The sequence below is a fragment of the Chrysemys picta genome, chromosome 7 (assembly GCF_011386835.1).
Source record: "Chrysemys picta bellii isolate R12L10 chromosome 7, ASM1138683v2, whole genome shotgun sequence".
NCBI classification, from domain to species: domain Eukaryota; kingdom Metazoa; phylum Chordata; order Testudines; family Emydidae; genus Chrysemys; species Chrysemys picta.
This window is the reverse complement of record NC_088797.1, coordinates 112,640,849-112,657,746: the sequence shown is the minus strand read 5'-3', so window position 1 is coordinate 112,657,746 and position 16,898 is coordinate 112,640,849. Positions and strand designations below refer to the sequence as shown.

At 42.1% G+C, this 16,898-nt stretch overlaps 1 protein-coding gene and 1 long non-coding RNA gene across 2 annotated transcripts; one reads left to right on the top strand and one right to left on the bottom strand.

Moving 5' to 3' along the window:
* Positions 1-2,019: 2,019 nt before the first annotated feature.
* Positions 2,020-11,295, bottom strand: PRDX3 (peroxiredoxin 3). The gene is made up of 7 exons (XM_005284162.5): positions 11,139-11,295; positions 10,726-10,864; positions 9,441-9,582; positions 8,404-8,539; positions 5,724-5,827; positions 4,375-4,540; positions 2,020-3,001 (listed from the first exon to the last, which is right to left on the bottom strand). Exons 1-7 carry the CDS (start codon positions 11,172-11,174, stop codon positions 2,948-2,950), a joined length of 777 nt encoding a protein of 258 aa, XP_005284219.2. The 5' UTR covers positions 11,175-11,295; the 3' UTR covers positions 2,020-2,947.
* LOC135972795 (uncharacterized) lies at positions 9,646-15,589 on the top strand. The gene is made up of 3 exons (XR_010589318.1): positions 9,646-9,780; positions 14,066-14,122; positions 15,480-15,589. It is a non-coding gene; the product is annotated as an uncharacterized LOC135972795 (long non-coding RNA).
* Positions 15,590-16,898: the final 1,309 nt, after the last annotated feature.

Below are 16,898 nucleotides of genomic sequence, written 5' to 3'. Positions count from 1 at the left end.
TTTTATACTGAACTTATTTGCGTTGTTCATGTCTGCTGCCTTTTAGTTAAATTGGTCAGTTAAGGTTTAAATTTTGGATTAAACTAATACATTATTAGCATCCTTTTGCACTGTGAACTTCCCTGTTATGTGAGGGGCTGCCAGCACTCTTCATGCCAGCAATTTTAATCCTCTAGTTTCTGCTCTGGATTAAAGGTTCACCACCTTGGCCCAGGAACTGCTGAAATTACTTTTCAGTTTCTTCACTAATTCTGTGGTCTAATATTAATTGATTTTAGGGGGACAGCAGAATGTGGTGGGGAGAATAATGGACTAATTTAAAGAAAATCCCTTCCATGGAAGACATTTGTTTATAACTCAAAAAAAAAAAAAAAGTTACTGCTCCTGTCATGATATCTGTTCACACAGCTTTTAAGACCACTAGAAACAAGTGTCCACTATCCTACAGCAGACAGTATTTCTGGAGGGGGGAATCTAAGGGCTTGTCTACACTACCCACTGGATCGGCAGGCAGCGATTGATCCAGCCGGGGGGTTAATTTATCATGTCTAGTATAGCTGCGATAAATCAACTGCTGAGCGCTCTCCCATCGACTCCAGTACTCCACCAGAACGAGATGCACAAGCGGAGTCGACAGGAGAGTGTCAGCTGTCGACTTACCGCAGTAAGTAGATCTAAGTACGTCGACTTCAGCTATGTTATTCACGTAGCTGAAGTTGCGCATCTTAGATTGACCCCGTGCTGTAGTGTAGACAAGCCCGAAGCAGTGACAGCCAAATTGGTGGTCATAAAAAAGCAGGGGAGAGAACACATATAGTATATGTAAAATGTATAGTATAATCAAGTACTAAGGATTATTTAGTATTTGCATTACAGTAGTGCCCAAAAGACCCAACACTATCAGGGCCCATTGCAGGTTTTCTAGAAACACATAGTAAGAAAGTCCTTGCCACAAAGGTTTACAGTTGAACTAGAGAAGACATAATTACTTCCAATTTACCCAGCTGTGACTCACCATATGCCTGTTCTAGCAACTGAGAATACACCTGAAGTAGAGATTTTTCCTATCTTGAAAATTTTGATATTTAAACAAAGAGCACTGATTTGAAGTCAATGGGATTGCACACAATGCACAGAGGAAGCATGTGCAAGTCTTTGCAGGACTAGGGTCTTAAATTTTCACAAATATCTGGTTAATGCTACACTTATTAAAAACTAAACTAATATGAAGTTTGACAGGATGAAAAAAAGATTTTTGGTAGGTATATAGAGCTAAGAGCTCAGTCATTGACTATCACTCTCTTCGGGTCAATGTGCCTAAATGAACACTCCACCTGCTCTTGCATGATACAAGAGAAGATTTTTTCATTGGTAACTGTAGCATTTTGACAGATTAGTCAATTACAGTTTAGAGCAATATTCTCTTAGCAAAGAACTAGCTAGTCCAGCTATCCACCGCTCCAACTTGGGCTCGCTTATAGGCTTCCACCTTCATTCTTCCACATTATTTCTTCCTGAATAGATTCATTTTGTTTATCCAGGATTTTAAGGAGTTTTCACTTATCCAAATATCAGAGGGGTAGCCATGTTAGTCTGGATCTGTAAAAAGCGACAAAGAGTCCTGTGGCACCTTATAGACTAACAGAAGTACTGGAGCATAAGCTTTCGTGGGTGAATACCCACTTCATCAGACGCATGTCGAAGATGCACGCGTCTGACGAAGTGGGTATTCACCCACAAAAGCTTATGCTCCAATATTTCTGTTAGTCTATAAGGTGCCACGGGACTCTTTGTCACTTTTCACTTATCCAGTTCTTCAGCACCTATTCCTTTGCTCCCTTTGCCACACATATGGTCCAGTTTCTTCTACAGTTATCTGTAGCCACTAGCAGCTTATAAGTGGTAGTAGGTGGGGCTGCGGGAGATAAAACTTAATGCAACACCACACCCAGTCTCTGGTAAGCAGAGGAGAAAGAACATCCAACCTAGATGATAGTTAGAACAACACTGTAGACAGTCTGCTTTAAGATTAATTTATTGATGATTTCATAGTTTAAGAAAAAAATATATGCTCAAAATCATTTCAGGAGGAAGCCATATTAAATCTTAAACAGACTTAATGAATCTTCCTACATAATTACACATCAAGCACTACAATATTTGGAAATCTACATTTAGTGCAACAGACAATTTAAGTGTATGACCAACTATTTCAAAAGGCAAAAATAGTAATTATTAAGCGCCAGTAAATGTACCACAATTAGAGTTAAGTTCACATCTCCAACAGTTCCTAAACGGAATGCAGTTATTCTTCATTTAATGTTCTATATTCCAATACATCTTAGCTGAACGATTGTAGATATTTGTTACTTCGACCTCCAAATCACATTTGCATGTGGAAGCAGTTTGGAAAAAAACATGAGCATAATATGTACAAGAAATGCTTCCATCCCTGCCTAAAGAGTTATTGGCAAGTTAAAGGGAACCACGTTCTAGATATTTCTTTGTATCATCCACTCTACAGCTCAGTATTTCCAGCTCTCAGAAACAAGAGTATCGTCCAATTTTCATGTGTGCACAGAAAGCCTGGCACCATTTCTATTCCAAGACTGCTTAAAAGGAAGAAGGAAAGGCCAGTACTCCTGCCCCTCCCACAGGCACATATACATGGGGGAGGTAAAGAAGAGAATGGCTGAATAGAGATATATGGGACTGCAGTGCACTCTCTCTGGAGAAAAAACAGCTCCAAGAATATGATTTAAAATTTGTTGATTATTTAACTATTTAATGTTTCAGCATTTAACAATTTTTCTTAAACACCAAAAAAAAAAAAAAAAAAATTTGCACTTAAATGCAATCATGGTTGCTTCCTTAGGAAATCCAGCATATGGTTTCTAAGTAACAGTAATAAGGACTCTTTCATTGCCACCTAGCTGTATTTGATGATCTATTTATACACTTTTTCAAAGTACTCCTTAGAAGCTTCTGGACTTGGCTTGATCTGTAAACAAAGAGATACAGTTTTATACAAGTTGGTATATACACAAAGTGTAGGAGATAAAAATGATGGCTTTATATTTAAGATTCCATTTAAGAATACTTTTTATGCTTTAATAAACCACACAGTTATTTCTGTACGTCCACTCACTCATGAGAAGCAATGTACAAAGTAATTTTAACAGAATTGCAGGCTTCTCAGCTGCAAAAAGAAAACTGAAAAATATATAACTGCAAGATGTTTAAAAAATTTAACTAGGACTATCAATCACAGTTATAATTGCACTGTTAAACAATAATAGAATACCAATTTAAATTTATTATAAATATTTGATATTTTTCTACATTTTCAAATATATTTATTTCAATTACAACACAGAACAAAGTGTACAGTGCTCACTTTTTTATTTAAAATATTTGCACTGTAGAAGAGAAACAAGAAATAGTATTTTTCAATTCACCACATACAAGTATTGTAGTGCAATCTCTTTATTGTGAAAGTACAACTTACAAATGTAGGTATTTTCCCCACATAACTGCACTCAAAAACAAGAAGTCCACTCAGCCAACTTCTTGTTCAGTCAATTGCTAAGACAAACAAGTTTTTTTTACATTTACAGGAGATAATGCTGCCCATTTCTTATTTACAAAGTCACTTGAAAATGAGAACAAGCGCTCACATTGGCACTGCTGTAGCTGGCATTGCAAGGTATTTATATGCCAGCTATGCTAAACATTTGTATAGTCCTTCATTCTTCAACTTATAGATTGCACATTTTTACACTGCAAATATTTGTAACAAAATATAAAGTGAGCACTGTATACTTCCTATTCTGTGTTATAATTGAAATCAATATATTTGAAAATGTAGAAAAACATCCAAAATATTTATAATAAATGTAAATTGGTATTCTATTACTGTTTGACAGTGCATTAAAACTGTGATTAATCGCAACTATCTTTTTTAATCTCACGATGAATTGCGATATTTAAAAATCATTTGACAGCCCTAATTTAAACTGATACAAAACACAAGGCAAATCAAGACAATCCAGGCAGACTGTCATGACAGTTAATATGGGAAGCAAGTGAAGACTGCATGTACTCATACGTGTTGGGTAGAGGGAGAGATTTTGTACTCTCAAAAGAATACAAAATGTGAATGTTTTCTCCACATGTAACTTCTAGTATCGTGACTGCACTTTAAGTGATTCAGACTGAGGGCATCAATTCATACAATGAAAACTTAAAAGACTTGTAAGTTAATGAGTTCTTTCATATTATAGTGCCCAGTCTTCAGACTTTCCATGCAAAAAGGTGGGACATTTTCCAGGATTGGGTCCATATTTTGGATGGCAATACTTAACCAACACATACCGTAGGGGACTCTGGAGTCCAGTTTGCTGGGCAAACCTCTCCATGAGTTTCCACGTACTGGAATGCCTTCACCAAGCGAAGGGTCTCTTCCACACTGCGGCCAACAGGGAGATCATTGATACTCAGATGCTTGATGACTCCATTAGGATCAATGATGAAGAGACCTCTGTATATGAACAAAGATGTTTTGAACCTCTGCAATATGAATTCTGTGTCTTGTTTCTTGTGCATGCTGAAATCTATTTCACAGAGGTGAAGTTATTCTAAATCACTCATACCCCAGTGTATGGAACATTTGTACAATATTTGCTAATATGTACTTTTTGCACAATAAGATAGCTAAGAAGAAGTAACGACAATAGTCAGAACTAAAGATGCTGATTACAAAAGTGTAATCAGAGCATTAATCCCACCCATGCTTTCCAGGTACTGAAAGCACTTCTCCCTATTATTTTGAGGCACCCCAAAATCCATTTAAGGTGCTACTTTGAGTCTCATCTGCATATAGAATACAGGATTTAGTCTAATTCCTAGTTACAAGGATAGCTGGTTATGCATTTAAAAGAACATCTCAATTTCACCCGCAAACTACTAAAGTGGTGGAATTAATTAGATTTGGTAACAAATATTCAAGTTCCTTCCTAGCCAATAATTTAGACAAAAAGTTGAGTTTTTTTTTTAAATAAACAAAAGGGTTATGAAGCAGAGTTAAAGAGAGCTCTGAGATCACTATTGCTCTCTATTACTATATAGCAACGAGAAATAGAATTAATGCGTCCCCAAATACAGAGGGTCAGAAAGGGTCCTCAGAGCGGGGAAAGTACAAAGCAGAGCCAAGTAGCATGCTTTCTTCCTTGCCATCATGTGGCAAATCTTGCTGTGCCAGACATGTGCAGCTAGGAATCCATGGGCATTCAAGAAGGGGGAGAATTGAGCCTCTGTGCTGCTTGACCGCCTCAAAATTGCATGGAGCTATGCATAAATATTAGTACTACTCTAACCTATCCTCCCCCTCTCCTCCCCCCCATCCCCCAGAGAGATAGGAAAGAGAGCAAGCATTGGGTTACGAGAGTCTCAAGAACAGAACAGAACATTCTTTCCTCAGAAGTGTTCCTGGATAGATAAGTTCCAGAGGCTTCACACCCTGACCTCTCCATAAGGCCATATACCCTTCCCCCACCTTCTATAACCCTCTACAGAAACTGCAAAACGAGCCAGTTTGACAAGCTGTGTTTCACCCTTACCCAGATTTTTGAGGGGAAAGGGAGTACAATATGGCCCATGCAGTTTTAAACTTGGTACTGTCATAACTAGGGAACAGTAGAGGTGACCAGAGAACAAGGTCCTACCTTAGTGCTAGACCAGGTCCTTCTAACAGCACACCATAATCTCGGGAGATTTGTTTTGTCAGGTCTGACAGAAGCGGGATATTCATATGGCCCAAGCCACCACTCTAGTAGAAATAAATAACAGAAAGGTAAGTTTGAGCGTAATAAGAGTGAAGACTGAATGTCTGTTTAGTTTTTTATTTTCATTGCATCACTGCCTATTAGGATTCAGAGTAGCAGCCGTGTTAGTCTGTATCCGCAAAAAGAAGAACAGGAGTACTTGTGGCACCTTAGAGACTAACAAATTTATTAGAGCATAAGCTTTCGTGGACTACAGCCCACTTCTTCGGATGCATATAGAATGGAACATATATTGAGGAGATATCTCCTCAATATATGTTCCATTCTATATGCATCCGAAGAAGTGGGCTGTAGTCCACGAAAGCTTATGCTCTAATAAATTTGTTAGTCTCTAAGGTGCCACAAGTACTCCTGTTCTTCTTTTTGCCTATTAGGAGTTCCCTTCAGGAGTCACAGCACTGATAAAATGTTCATTCTTGAGCCTTTATTAAACTAGGCTCCTAACATGGTATAATTAGTTCACATGCTTTGAGCAAACTTAATTGCTGTTTTTAAAAAACCCACCTCCCTGAACACGAAGCCCTTCTACACTGATGATTTTCAGACTTTCAGACCTGATATAGCAGGTACTAGACCACCCATAACAGCAATGGGAAGATTCTGGGGGAAATTATTTCCCCTTATGCACTAGGTGATCACTTTAATTAAATAAAAGAGCATCTATTGCACATGATCTACTAAGAAAGATGTCACTTTATTATAGAAACTGAATATCCATGTATAAGTACAGACGTTTGCATTTTTTTTCATGCTAGTAACATTTATTTCCAAACAGTTAGATTATGTCAAAGATATTCTGTTTTCTGTATGTAAATAGATTCAGTATTTAAAGCACATATTTTCCTATATTTGGGCAGTCGAGTGAGAGAGTGTACTGAATTGTGCAACATTTTGACCGCCAAAGGATAACCTATCCTTGAAACAAGACTGATGAATCTGTTAGCTTTTCTATTCCTGGCACTGTCAATGAACCAGTGTGCAACCTTAGGCAATCACATAGACCCTGATTCTGCACATACCTATCCATGACAGAACTACTCATACATGTGCATAACTTTACTCACATAAGCGTTAAAGAAATCAAGGCCTTTGTTTCTCGGAACCTCAATTTCTTGCAAAGGCACCATGGGAAGAATACTTTCCCACCTTTATAGAGTGCTTTGAGACCTCTGGATGAAACAGGTGCCAAGTACTATTGCACACATAAAGTTATAAATCAAAGCCAATATTCACATTTTGGAGTTTTGGTCCAACTTTGTTAAATATGAATACAAACTGCTTTGTCCAAGTATATTAGGCATGACAGACTTTAACAAAATTAGCTTTCTCTTCTGTTTGCATATTACAAAATAACCCACCCACTAACCCACACACACACAGAAGAAAGCAACATCAGCTTGTGGGCCTTCACAGGAATCTGCAATTATACATAGCCTCAGACTGGTCCTAACCTAGGTACACTTTTGCTAGGAGGTATAAACACAATGAAGCATTTCCATATAACCATGTTAGCAACAACTGAAGACATCAGATATGAGCTTTTTTTTGAACTGCCCCATTAGGTTTTCTAGTTTAGTTACTGGCAGAAGACCAACATCATTTTGGCATTACTAAATGTTAAGAGACCGGACAGTAAGAACAAGTCCTCCCTAGCACTTCCTCCTTCTCTCAAGGAGTTAAGTGCACCATCTTATTACACAAGAAGTTTTAAACTTTTTTGTGTCTTAAACGAGGTTGTTAGGAATTTCAGTAGCTTTCAGCTGATGCTATAAATCTCCTAACAAGCCTATTATTCTTTGTTTCAATTAAATCAGAAAGAAGTTGGCTACTGATTAACTACTTACTAGTTACACATACACAGCAGAGATATGTAGTAACTACTAAATTTTATGAACAAGATCACAAGTAATAATTGCCTTTATTTAAGGCATCTCATAAATAGAATATGCATTATATATTTTACTCAGAAGTTAACATTTAATCACACTGTGTAAGCTTCAAGAGTACTCAGACATATATTGGACAGGAAAACAAAGTATCTGGTTGTGTTATTACTTCAAACACAGAAGTTAGTTATTAGCTAAATATGGCAAAGAAGTTTTTGAGCCTTATACTTTTGAACTATTATCTGTCTCCACATTTTTTATTTTAAAAGAACTGGATGAGGAAGATAGTGCATCAAAGTTTAATACTTAAAATTAGATCTCATATTAAATATACTCACATAGAAAAGCTGTCAAATGCTACAATCAGGTAATTCCTTCTTCTTGTTTGCTTTCTTTTTTTAGGCCTGTCCTAAAATAAACTACTGTAAACGTATGCACGTTGAATATTTAGGAAATGCCTCTCTATGTACTTGTGTTCAATTAGAGAAAGATTATTCAAAAAGTATAGTGGAAATTTATGCTTGATAGTAAGGGTTTGCAGAGTTGAATCCTAGCTGAAGTGCTCTTTTGAAGGCAATCAGCCTCTTTGCATGAGCAAATACAGGATTTTACACAACTTCTCAATAGCACTCTCCAAAGTGCTGTTAGTGAGAAAACAGCCATGTGACTCATACCTTTCGTGGTGTATCTATCCAGGCCAGATGACAAAAGTGAGAATCCACAGATACAGCAACGACCTCACAGTTCACATCTCTAAATTCATTAGCTTTGTCACTGAAAGCCACAATTTCTGTCGGGCATACAAAAGTGCTGGGTGGGAAGAGAAGGGTAGTAAATAAAAGAAAGTAAGTAAGTTGTAATTATTCCAGACCTAAGCTTCACAAAGAAGTTTTAAAAGAACGAGGAAACACTGGTTTCCAGGCACAAAACACATTGCTGTATTACTTATGTAACATATTTTACAGTTCTGTTTCATCACTGATTCAAGTTTTCAAGTAGCTGAATCAGTTTCAACAAGTCTCAGAAAAACAGCAATTGCAGTTAAATAGTACACTGATTATTTGTGTCTACATTTTCAACAAGCAAGTCATTTTCATGAGTTCTCATTCTGCTAGCTCTTAGTGAACAGATTTTGCAGAAAAGTTCTACATTCGAGGAACGTGGATGGAGGGACTGAAAATGGAATCCTCTCCCAGCTACCCCACCAGCAGAGCCACTCCACAGCTATTATTGTGGGCTCAGGACTTCATGCGAGTTGCAACCCAAAACTCCCATTCTGAACAGTTTTTGTTTACTGGAGCCGCTTAATCACAGATCTACCAGCTTTGCCATAGCCCACCCCTAAGTAAACCCCTTCATGGTGACTCAGAACTCCAAGGCGCACAGGCAGAGGAGTTCTCTGCAACCAGGATCCCCCTATACAGTGGAGCCAATTCTGTTCTGAAGCACTGGAGGCCCTCCAGAGGCAACAGGATTTGTTCCCAGCTTTACACTCAAAATGAGCCAACAGAACTATTGTTGCAGTATGAAACGATCTCCTCCCCGACTGTTATCATTCACACTCTAGAAACAGACATGCTTTCTGCTTGACAAGGATACCCAGGACAAGGTCAAATGAAATGTTGGTAGAGATAGAAACCCTCAACATGCTGTTTCTGTGTGATTGAGCAGGAGTCTAGATAATATTTTTTTTAAAAAATGTTACACTCACAAATCCAAAGGGTAGAAGAAAAGTACCAGATATTTTCCCTTAAAGTCATCTAGGCTCAATTCTTTGAACTCTCCATTAATAACAGCTGTTCCTTTAAAATATGGGGCATGTTGGGTAACGGCAGGAACAAACCTTGAAGAACCTAGAAAGAATGAATCATACTGTATGTCAGTGGTTCTCAACCATACTCAGAGGAGTCTTCCTAGGGGTACATCAACTCATCTAGATATTTGCCTAGTTTTACAATAGGCTACATAAAAAGCACTAGCAAAGTCAGTACAAACTAAAATTTTATAGACAATGATTTGTTTATACTACTGTGTATACTATACACTGAAATGTAAGTACAATATTTATATTCCAATTGATTTATTTTATAATTATATAGTAAAAATGAGAAAGTAAGCAATTTTTCAGTAATAGTGTGCTGTGACACTTGTATTTTTATGTCTGATTGTGCAAGTTTTTAAGTGAGGTGAAACTTGGGGGTACACAAGACAAATCAGACTCTTGAAAGGGGTAAAGTAGTTTGGAAAGGTTGAGAGCCACTGCTGTATGTAACGGACACAGATACTTTTAAACTATTAAATAAGTTAATCAACCAGAGTAGTATATAGGAATGCCTGACAATTTTGAATCAACTTTCATTTAATGGCTCAAGCTCCACAATATTGTAGTAGCAATATATTTATTTGTGCTCATCATATTATGTTAGGAATTTTTTGGCCTTTTTATGTTAAAGCAATGGAGCTGGGGGGGGGGGAGGAGGTTATATGTTTGAGACACAAAGATACTCAGTGTACAAACGTGACATTTTAGAAGTGTATGCTTTCCAACTTAATCCTGTAAAGAGAAAAACTTTAGTCACTTTGCCTGCATATTATCCAGACAAAGAACAACATTTCACAACTGTGAAATTGCAGATTTTTTTTGCAAATCTGCAGGGGACGTTACCATTCCAAGAGTATACAGTCCAACCCTGCCCTGCTCATTGTCTCCAGCAAGAGGTCACCTTTTTAGACCACCAGTTCAGCATCCCCACATCAGATTAGGATGAAGGGCTACTTTACAAGTGAAGAAGTTAGAGAGAGAGAGACGGAAGCCGGAGGGGAATGGATTTTGCAGGCGTGTGATTGATCCACAAGCCCCAGGGATCTGCTCCGAGCTACACTGTAACCCCTGCGGCTGTTCAGTCCCACCCACGTGGGAGCCCCGGCAGAAGCACCCGCTTGCCCGCCATGCGCCAGGGCGGCTGACTCTTCTTGGCGAGGCGACTCTGACTTACTGGTGCTGAAATGGAGCCGGGGAAGGGGCAGTTCTGCCTGAGCCGTGCACTTCCTCCCGGCGGCGGCAGCAGCAGCAGGAACAGGGGGCCGCAGGGCAGCCGCACAGGCCCCCCAGGAGAAGGGAGTTGCTCGGGTTACCTGGAAGGAGAGAGGGCAGAGATTCGGCACGTGCAGGAGCGGGGGGGGCTCAGGGCCGGCCGGGAGTATGCAGCGTGCACGGGCTGGGGGGAGCCCCGTGCCCCCAGGATTGGGGGCGGGATGACCTACCCATCCCGGAGCCCTGCAACGAAAGGGGCTCAGTGCACCAGAAACTGGCCTCCCGGCTCCCGAGCGCCCTGCAGGCAGGGCGCCCCACATGCCCGGCAGAGCGGGGGCCGCCGGGCTGGGGCGGGAGCGGAGCCCACACACTCACCGAGGGCCTCAGCAACCTTCGCAGGGCAGCAGCCATCTTCGGGGCGGCTGAGTGACAGGCGGGCCCGGCCAGCGGCGCTACAAAGCCGGGAGCGGGGCGGGGCCGCCGCGCAGGGGGCGGAACCGGCCTGGCTACCGCTGCGGGGCGGGCTGGCAGAGCCGGGCTGTGTGAATCAGGTCGCCCAGGGCGGCAGGTTTCACAGAGAGCGAGCCCTGAGCCAGAGCTTAGCGGGTGGGCCCTTGGCTCCCTGCAGTGCCCCTGGGGAGCCACCCACCCTGAGATGAGATGAGCCTGGGAGCCACCCACCCCGCACCCTGAGTCTGAACTTAGTAGGAGGATCCACCTGTCCAGCTCTTACTCACAGAAGGTCCACCAGCACCGATCTCCCTTTCCCCTGCACGCTGAAAAAGCCCAAATGCAACCCATGGGAGAGCCACCTTACTGCACCCTGGGGAAGACTGAGTCCCACTGCATCCTGGTTTCACCCATCCCAAACTCGCCCAGGGAATCCAGCTGCTCTTCACGCTGTGGAAGACCTGAACTTATCCCACATCTAATGCCCCATCCTGGGGGGAAAGCCTGAATTTGACCCTTCCACCCTAACTCCCCCATGCTGCAAAGAAACCATTGATTCAACCACACCACATCCTGGACAAGACCTAAACCCAATCACTTCACCCCATCTCAAGTTGGCCACCCTTGCTCTATGGAAAGCCTGGACTGCCACCGCTCCCTGCCTCGGAAAATCCACACTTGACAAACCTGGGTGGGAAGGCAGTTCAGATCATAAGGAAAGAGGAATGAAAGAAGACCTGAGAGTGGGAAGAGGGTACAAAAGGGACACGAAAATATGATGTGGTGACTAGCTGGTGTGACTCAGCTCTCCTTAGGGAAAGGGGAGGGATTATAGTACTGTAGCCACATGTGGCTAAATTAGGCCAGGCCTAGTAATAAGAGAGAAGCCTCCAGAGATCTAAAGGGGGAGTTTGCTTGCGGCCTGCCTGCTGGGTGGCAAAGGCAAAGAGGACGAAAAGCTCGGAAAAGGCTGATTGAGGGCTTTAGCCAGCCTAAATTATCCCACACAGACCTTAGAAGGAGCACTGTGGGATTCCTGACCCAAGGAAGGAAAACCCACTTGAGTTATCAGCACACATCCCAGAAACAGAGCTGTGAGATGCCTCACATAAGGGGAAGAGCTGATGGGAAGCATCAGATACACTCCAGAAAAAGGGCTCTAGGACTCCTGGCTCAAAGAGGGAAAACTACCTATCTGAAGTATTGCACAGGTCCAGAAGGAGGGTTGTGGAAACCCTGAATCGAGAGGGAACAAAGGTTGGACTCGAAGTACTAAAATCGAATTTGATATGCTGTAAGAGATCTAATAAATGAAACCTCACAAAGGGGAGATCATGGTTGAAGGGTTCTGGCCTTGAAATAATTTCTTGTTATAACCAAGGAGGAACTAAGGGAACAATACCTGCAGGGGCAGGTTGTGCCACAAAGGGATGGCTGTCTGTCACAGTTGGGCTTCCTAAAATGTTCCTTATACTATTTATTATCACTGTATTCCCAAATATTTAAGGCACTCTGACACTATGCTAAGGGCTGTAATAAAACCTAGACAGAAATTACTCCCTCCCTCCCCCCCATGCACTCCAGACAGGTACTCACAGCCCAAATTGTGAGTGCTTCTCTGGGGGAAGGATATGGTCTTGTTTGTTTAGTAATATATGGTGACGTGAGTGTTCTGCTCATTAGACCCTTTTTAGTTAGCCTCTGTTACATATGCGGGGAAGTTGTACGGGAAAGAAATTCTAGTAAGGGGCTGACAATCATCACAATTTGCTACCTGCTATAGCTGCGAAAATAGCACATGCAGGAAGATGATAAAATAATGGGTGGGTTAGGTGGCCAATATAGTCACCTGTAATCAGGGGTGAAAGTAACTTAAGGGACTTACTGATACACAGGGCGGCCGAGGTCCTGAAAAAGGGGTGGGGCCTCAGGTGGAAGGGGGCGGGGCTGGAGCCAGACTCCCCCAGCCAACCCTTCTGCGTGGCCCGCGGCAATTTAAAGGGCCCGGGCTCTTGGCCGCTGCCACTACCCTGGGGCTCCAGCAGCAATTTAAAGGGCCGGGGGCTCAGGCAGCAGCCAGGAGCCCCAGGCCCTTTAAATCACCACCAGAGCCCCATGGTAGCGGCTGCCGGGAGCCCCAGGCCCTTTTAAATTGCAGGGCCCCAGGGAAGCTGCCCCTTGCTGGTACGGTTGGCCATGTACCGGCTCTTACCGGTACACCATAAGGTACCGGCTTACTTTCACCCCTGCCTGTAATATGGGATTTTTCATCATCAACGTGCACTTTAAAACTCCATATTGCATCAGATTTAAACAACAGTAAAATATGGCCTCTTGTGATGGGGTGTGTGACGGGTTGCCCCCCTTAGAATACCACCTGATGTGCTGAGATACCACTGAGCTAGCCTGGGCACCCTTTTTACCTGTCTTGCAGAGCCAGGCTAGTAAGCCTCCTTCAGCACACACACAGGCAGGGCTACACCCAACTGAAGAACAAAATAGACATTGAGATCAGTTCCGGGAAGGCTCAGCTTAAGGGACTTGCCCCAGCACTCAGGTGTCCGCCTCCCTTAGAATGCAGACCTAAAGATATATTACGAAATCCGCCTCCTCCCTCAATGTGGAGGAAGATATACACTGCCTCTTACCCCCCCTCCAATTGTGAATTATACAAACAGGGTTATATTATAAACAAGAAATACGTTCATTAACTACAAAAAGTGAATTTTAAGTGAATATAAAAAGATAGAACAAAGCAGATTACTGAGCAAATAAAAAATATGCAATCTAAGCACAATATACTTAAGAAACAGGTTACAAAATTTAATTTCTCACTCTAAATATTTTCACAGGTAGATTATAGAAAGTCTTGAAAGGCAGCTGCACTGGCCTGAAGCTGAAGATTTCAGGTATTTCCACTCACAGACTGGACACTCTCCTAGCCTGGGTTCCGTTCAACCCTTCTCCCCTCAGTTCAGTTGTTGGTTCCTGGTGTCTTTCAGTATCTCTTTGGGTGGGGAGGCAGAGGAGAACCATAATGATGTCACTCCCCTGCCTTATATAGCTCTTGTGTATGGCGGGGGAACCCTTTGTCTCCCAGTGGAAGAACACTGGCATTCCAAGGGATGGGTCCGGTACCAGGTGATTCAGACCCATGTCTTTGCAAGGCTGTGGCAGCCATTACTCGTAGCCTGTCTGGAGCGACCACAGGAAAACTAAGCTCTTTCACAGTCCATTGTCTTTGCTAATGGGCCATTTAGCCCTGTCTGGTTTTTCCATGTTGTACCTGAAGGGCTAGTTGGGGGTGACACCCAAAGGAACACATTTGAAATACAGATACATAGTCAATATTCCTAACTTCAGATACAGAAATGATACAGGCACACACATTGGATAATCACATTCAGTAAATCATAACCTTTCCAATGATATCTTACATGAGCCATCTTGCATACAGTAAATCTCAGTTATGTCATATCCATCTTAGAAGCATATTTTCATAAAGAATATGGAGTGAAACATCACAGGGTGTATATCCCACACTGGCACAGAAAGGGTTAACTGGATCTAGAGTGCAATTAGTGAATATGGTGGTAACCGAAGGGTGGGCCGGGTCCAATTTAGTAGTAGGCCCAGTCGTGGAGAGTCTGCAAGGCTGAATTAAAGATGAGTCCCAGCTAGAAGGGAGCTGAGTTCCTAATAAAGGAAGGACTTGAGGACACTAAGAAGGTGGTTTAGGGGGAGAGTAGTTTGGGGGACTTTCTCTGGAGGAGGATCTTTTAGCAAAGGTGTAGGAGAGAGGTGTGAGCTCATGGGCTGAGCCTTGACAAAAGGGTAAGGTTGTAAGGAGGTAGCCTAGGGTATTGGGTTTCCAGAGAAAAGAGTAATAAAACACAGTCATAGGAGAGGTAAAAAGGAGCTAGGCCTCCATGGAAAAAAAAAAATGTAGGAGGTATTGCTTAGTACAGGGGCTAGAAAGAACTCTGTAGAGGTGTGAGCCTGGGAGGGGGCTGAGGAAAAGGGTCTAGGCTCTAGACAGGCTTAGGTAGGAAGTAGGCTAGAGAGGTAGTTACGTTTGAGGAATTGACCATAGCTGCTTGTTACAGGATCCCTGTACTGGAGCTTAGGGCCCTGGGTTCCCCTATGCTAAGAAAGGTAGGGTGAAGGCCCCCTGATGTCGAGAGTGTAACGTAAGGCGTCTAGAGCTGGGCCAAAGACCTGGTGTAAGGCCACTGAACTATTGTTTTGTGGGACTTTGTTACCCAGATGGGGGATGGATCTGAGAATGTGCCCTAGTTGGAAGGCTGAGTTGCAAGAAGAAGCAGACAGGGCTGGAACAGCTGTCAAGAGGAGGTACCAGACGACGGGAAGATGCTGTTACGCTCTGCAGTGGTTGTTGAGTTGTTCTTCTACAGCCTCTAAAAAGCTCTAGGTGTCCTAATGATTAAACTTAAAATCATAGCAGCTGTTCACCTAACTGAAAAAACACCATATATACAAATAACTTGTTAACTAGCATTAGACTGGTAGGAGGGGAAGCTCTCTTCTGTTGATTTTCCTCTTGAGAGAATGCAGGGATTAGAAATGATGCTGGTCTGAGGGTCCTGGATTGAGAGATTCAGGTCCCCACTCCCCCCCCCCCCAAAAAAAAAGGCACTGCTAGACTGAGGGGCAAGGGGGAGTTATAAGGTAAATAATTCTATTGACTCTGACTTCAAGGCCTTGTCTACACTGGAGACTTGTCCCACTTCTAGTCACTGGAGGCCACCTTGATGGTAATCAGAATGTATGTGTTTTGGGGGTATTTTTAAGGCTCAGTGTCTCAACCTGCTAGTCTAGAAACACTTCAATGAACCAATACAATATTTTCAGGACCAGTAAGTTTTTTCCAAGCACTTGGCCTGGACCAATAATCAGAAATAACTACACCAACTTGTACGGGGATTTTTTACAGTTAAAAGCAGTACAGAGCTATGTATGGATGGGAAACTTGGGGTTAGCTGAATTTTCTCCTTTGATGTTTGATGCATCTCTCTGCTTCCCACTCATCCTGTTTCTCGCCTCACTTTCTTGTAAAACGTGCCTTTCTTTCTATCCTCCTATTCTGGTGCTGTCTAGATTACAAAATCAAAATTGACTGTCTGGGTACCTCATATGCGGTACAGTAGTCCATTGATGCTGTTAAAACACACTCCCATCTTGCAGTGTGGACAGAGCTTAACCATGTTTTAAACATATCCTCAAAGATGGCATTCTTCTTCCTCCTTCCCCGTTGTATCTTCCCCAAATTCTGCCTCTTTGGTTTTCATGTATAGGAGTCCTATTTCTAATTATTTCAGTATATTTAAAAGGTTTCACATTATTTTTATTGCCTCTAATTCAAGGTTCTGATTTAAATCAATATTTGCTGGTAAAAAGGTACTAAAATTAAGGTATTTAAAGCTCCATATATATATTTTTTCAAATGTGGCCTAGATTACTGTTCTGCTGGCTTTCGGCTCTTGTGCTTCACTTTGCAAGTTTGACACCAGGGTACACGATGTGGTTGACATCTGAGATCCTAGGAGAGAGAGAAAAATGTCTGAGAAACAGTTGTCTGATCAGAAAGTCCCACAACTGATAGTGGGTAGGCAGACTACTGGCCCCAGGTAGAGCCTCACTTACTTCAGTGGGCATGGTAGTCCA

Coding starts and splice junctions, on each gene's coding strand:
- PRDX3 (XM_005284162.5), bottom strand. CDS start 11,174: ATGGCTGCTGCCCTGCGAAGGTTGCTGAGGCCCTCG. Junction 9,583..10,725: donor CCGGCTCCATTTCAGCACCA/GTAAGTCAGAGT, acceptor CATTCTTTCTAG/GTTCTTCAAGGTTTGTTCCT. Junction 8,540..9,440: donor TTCTTCTACCCTTTGGATTT/GTGAGTGTAACA, acceptor CTTCCCACCCAG/CACTTTTGTATGCCCGACAG.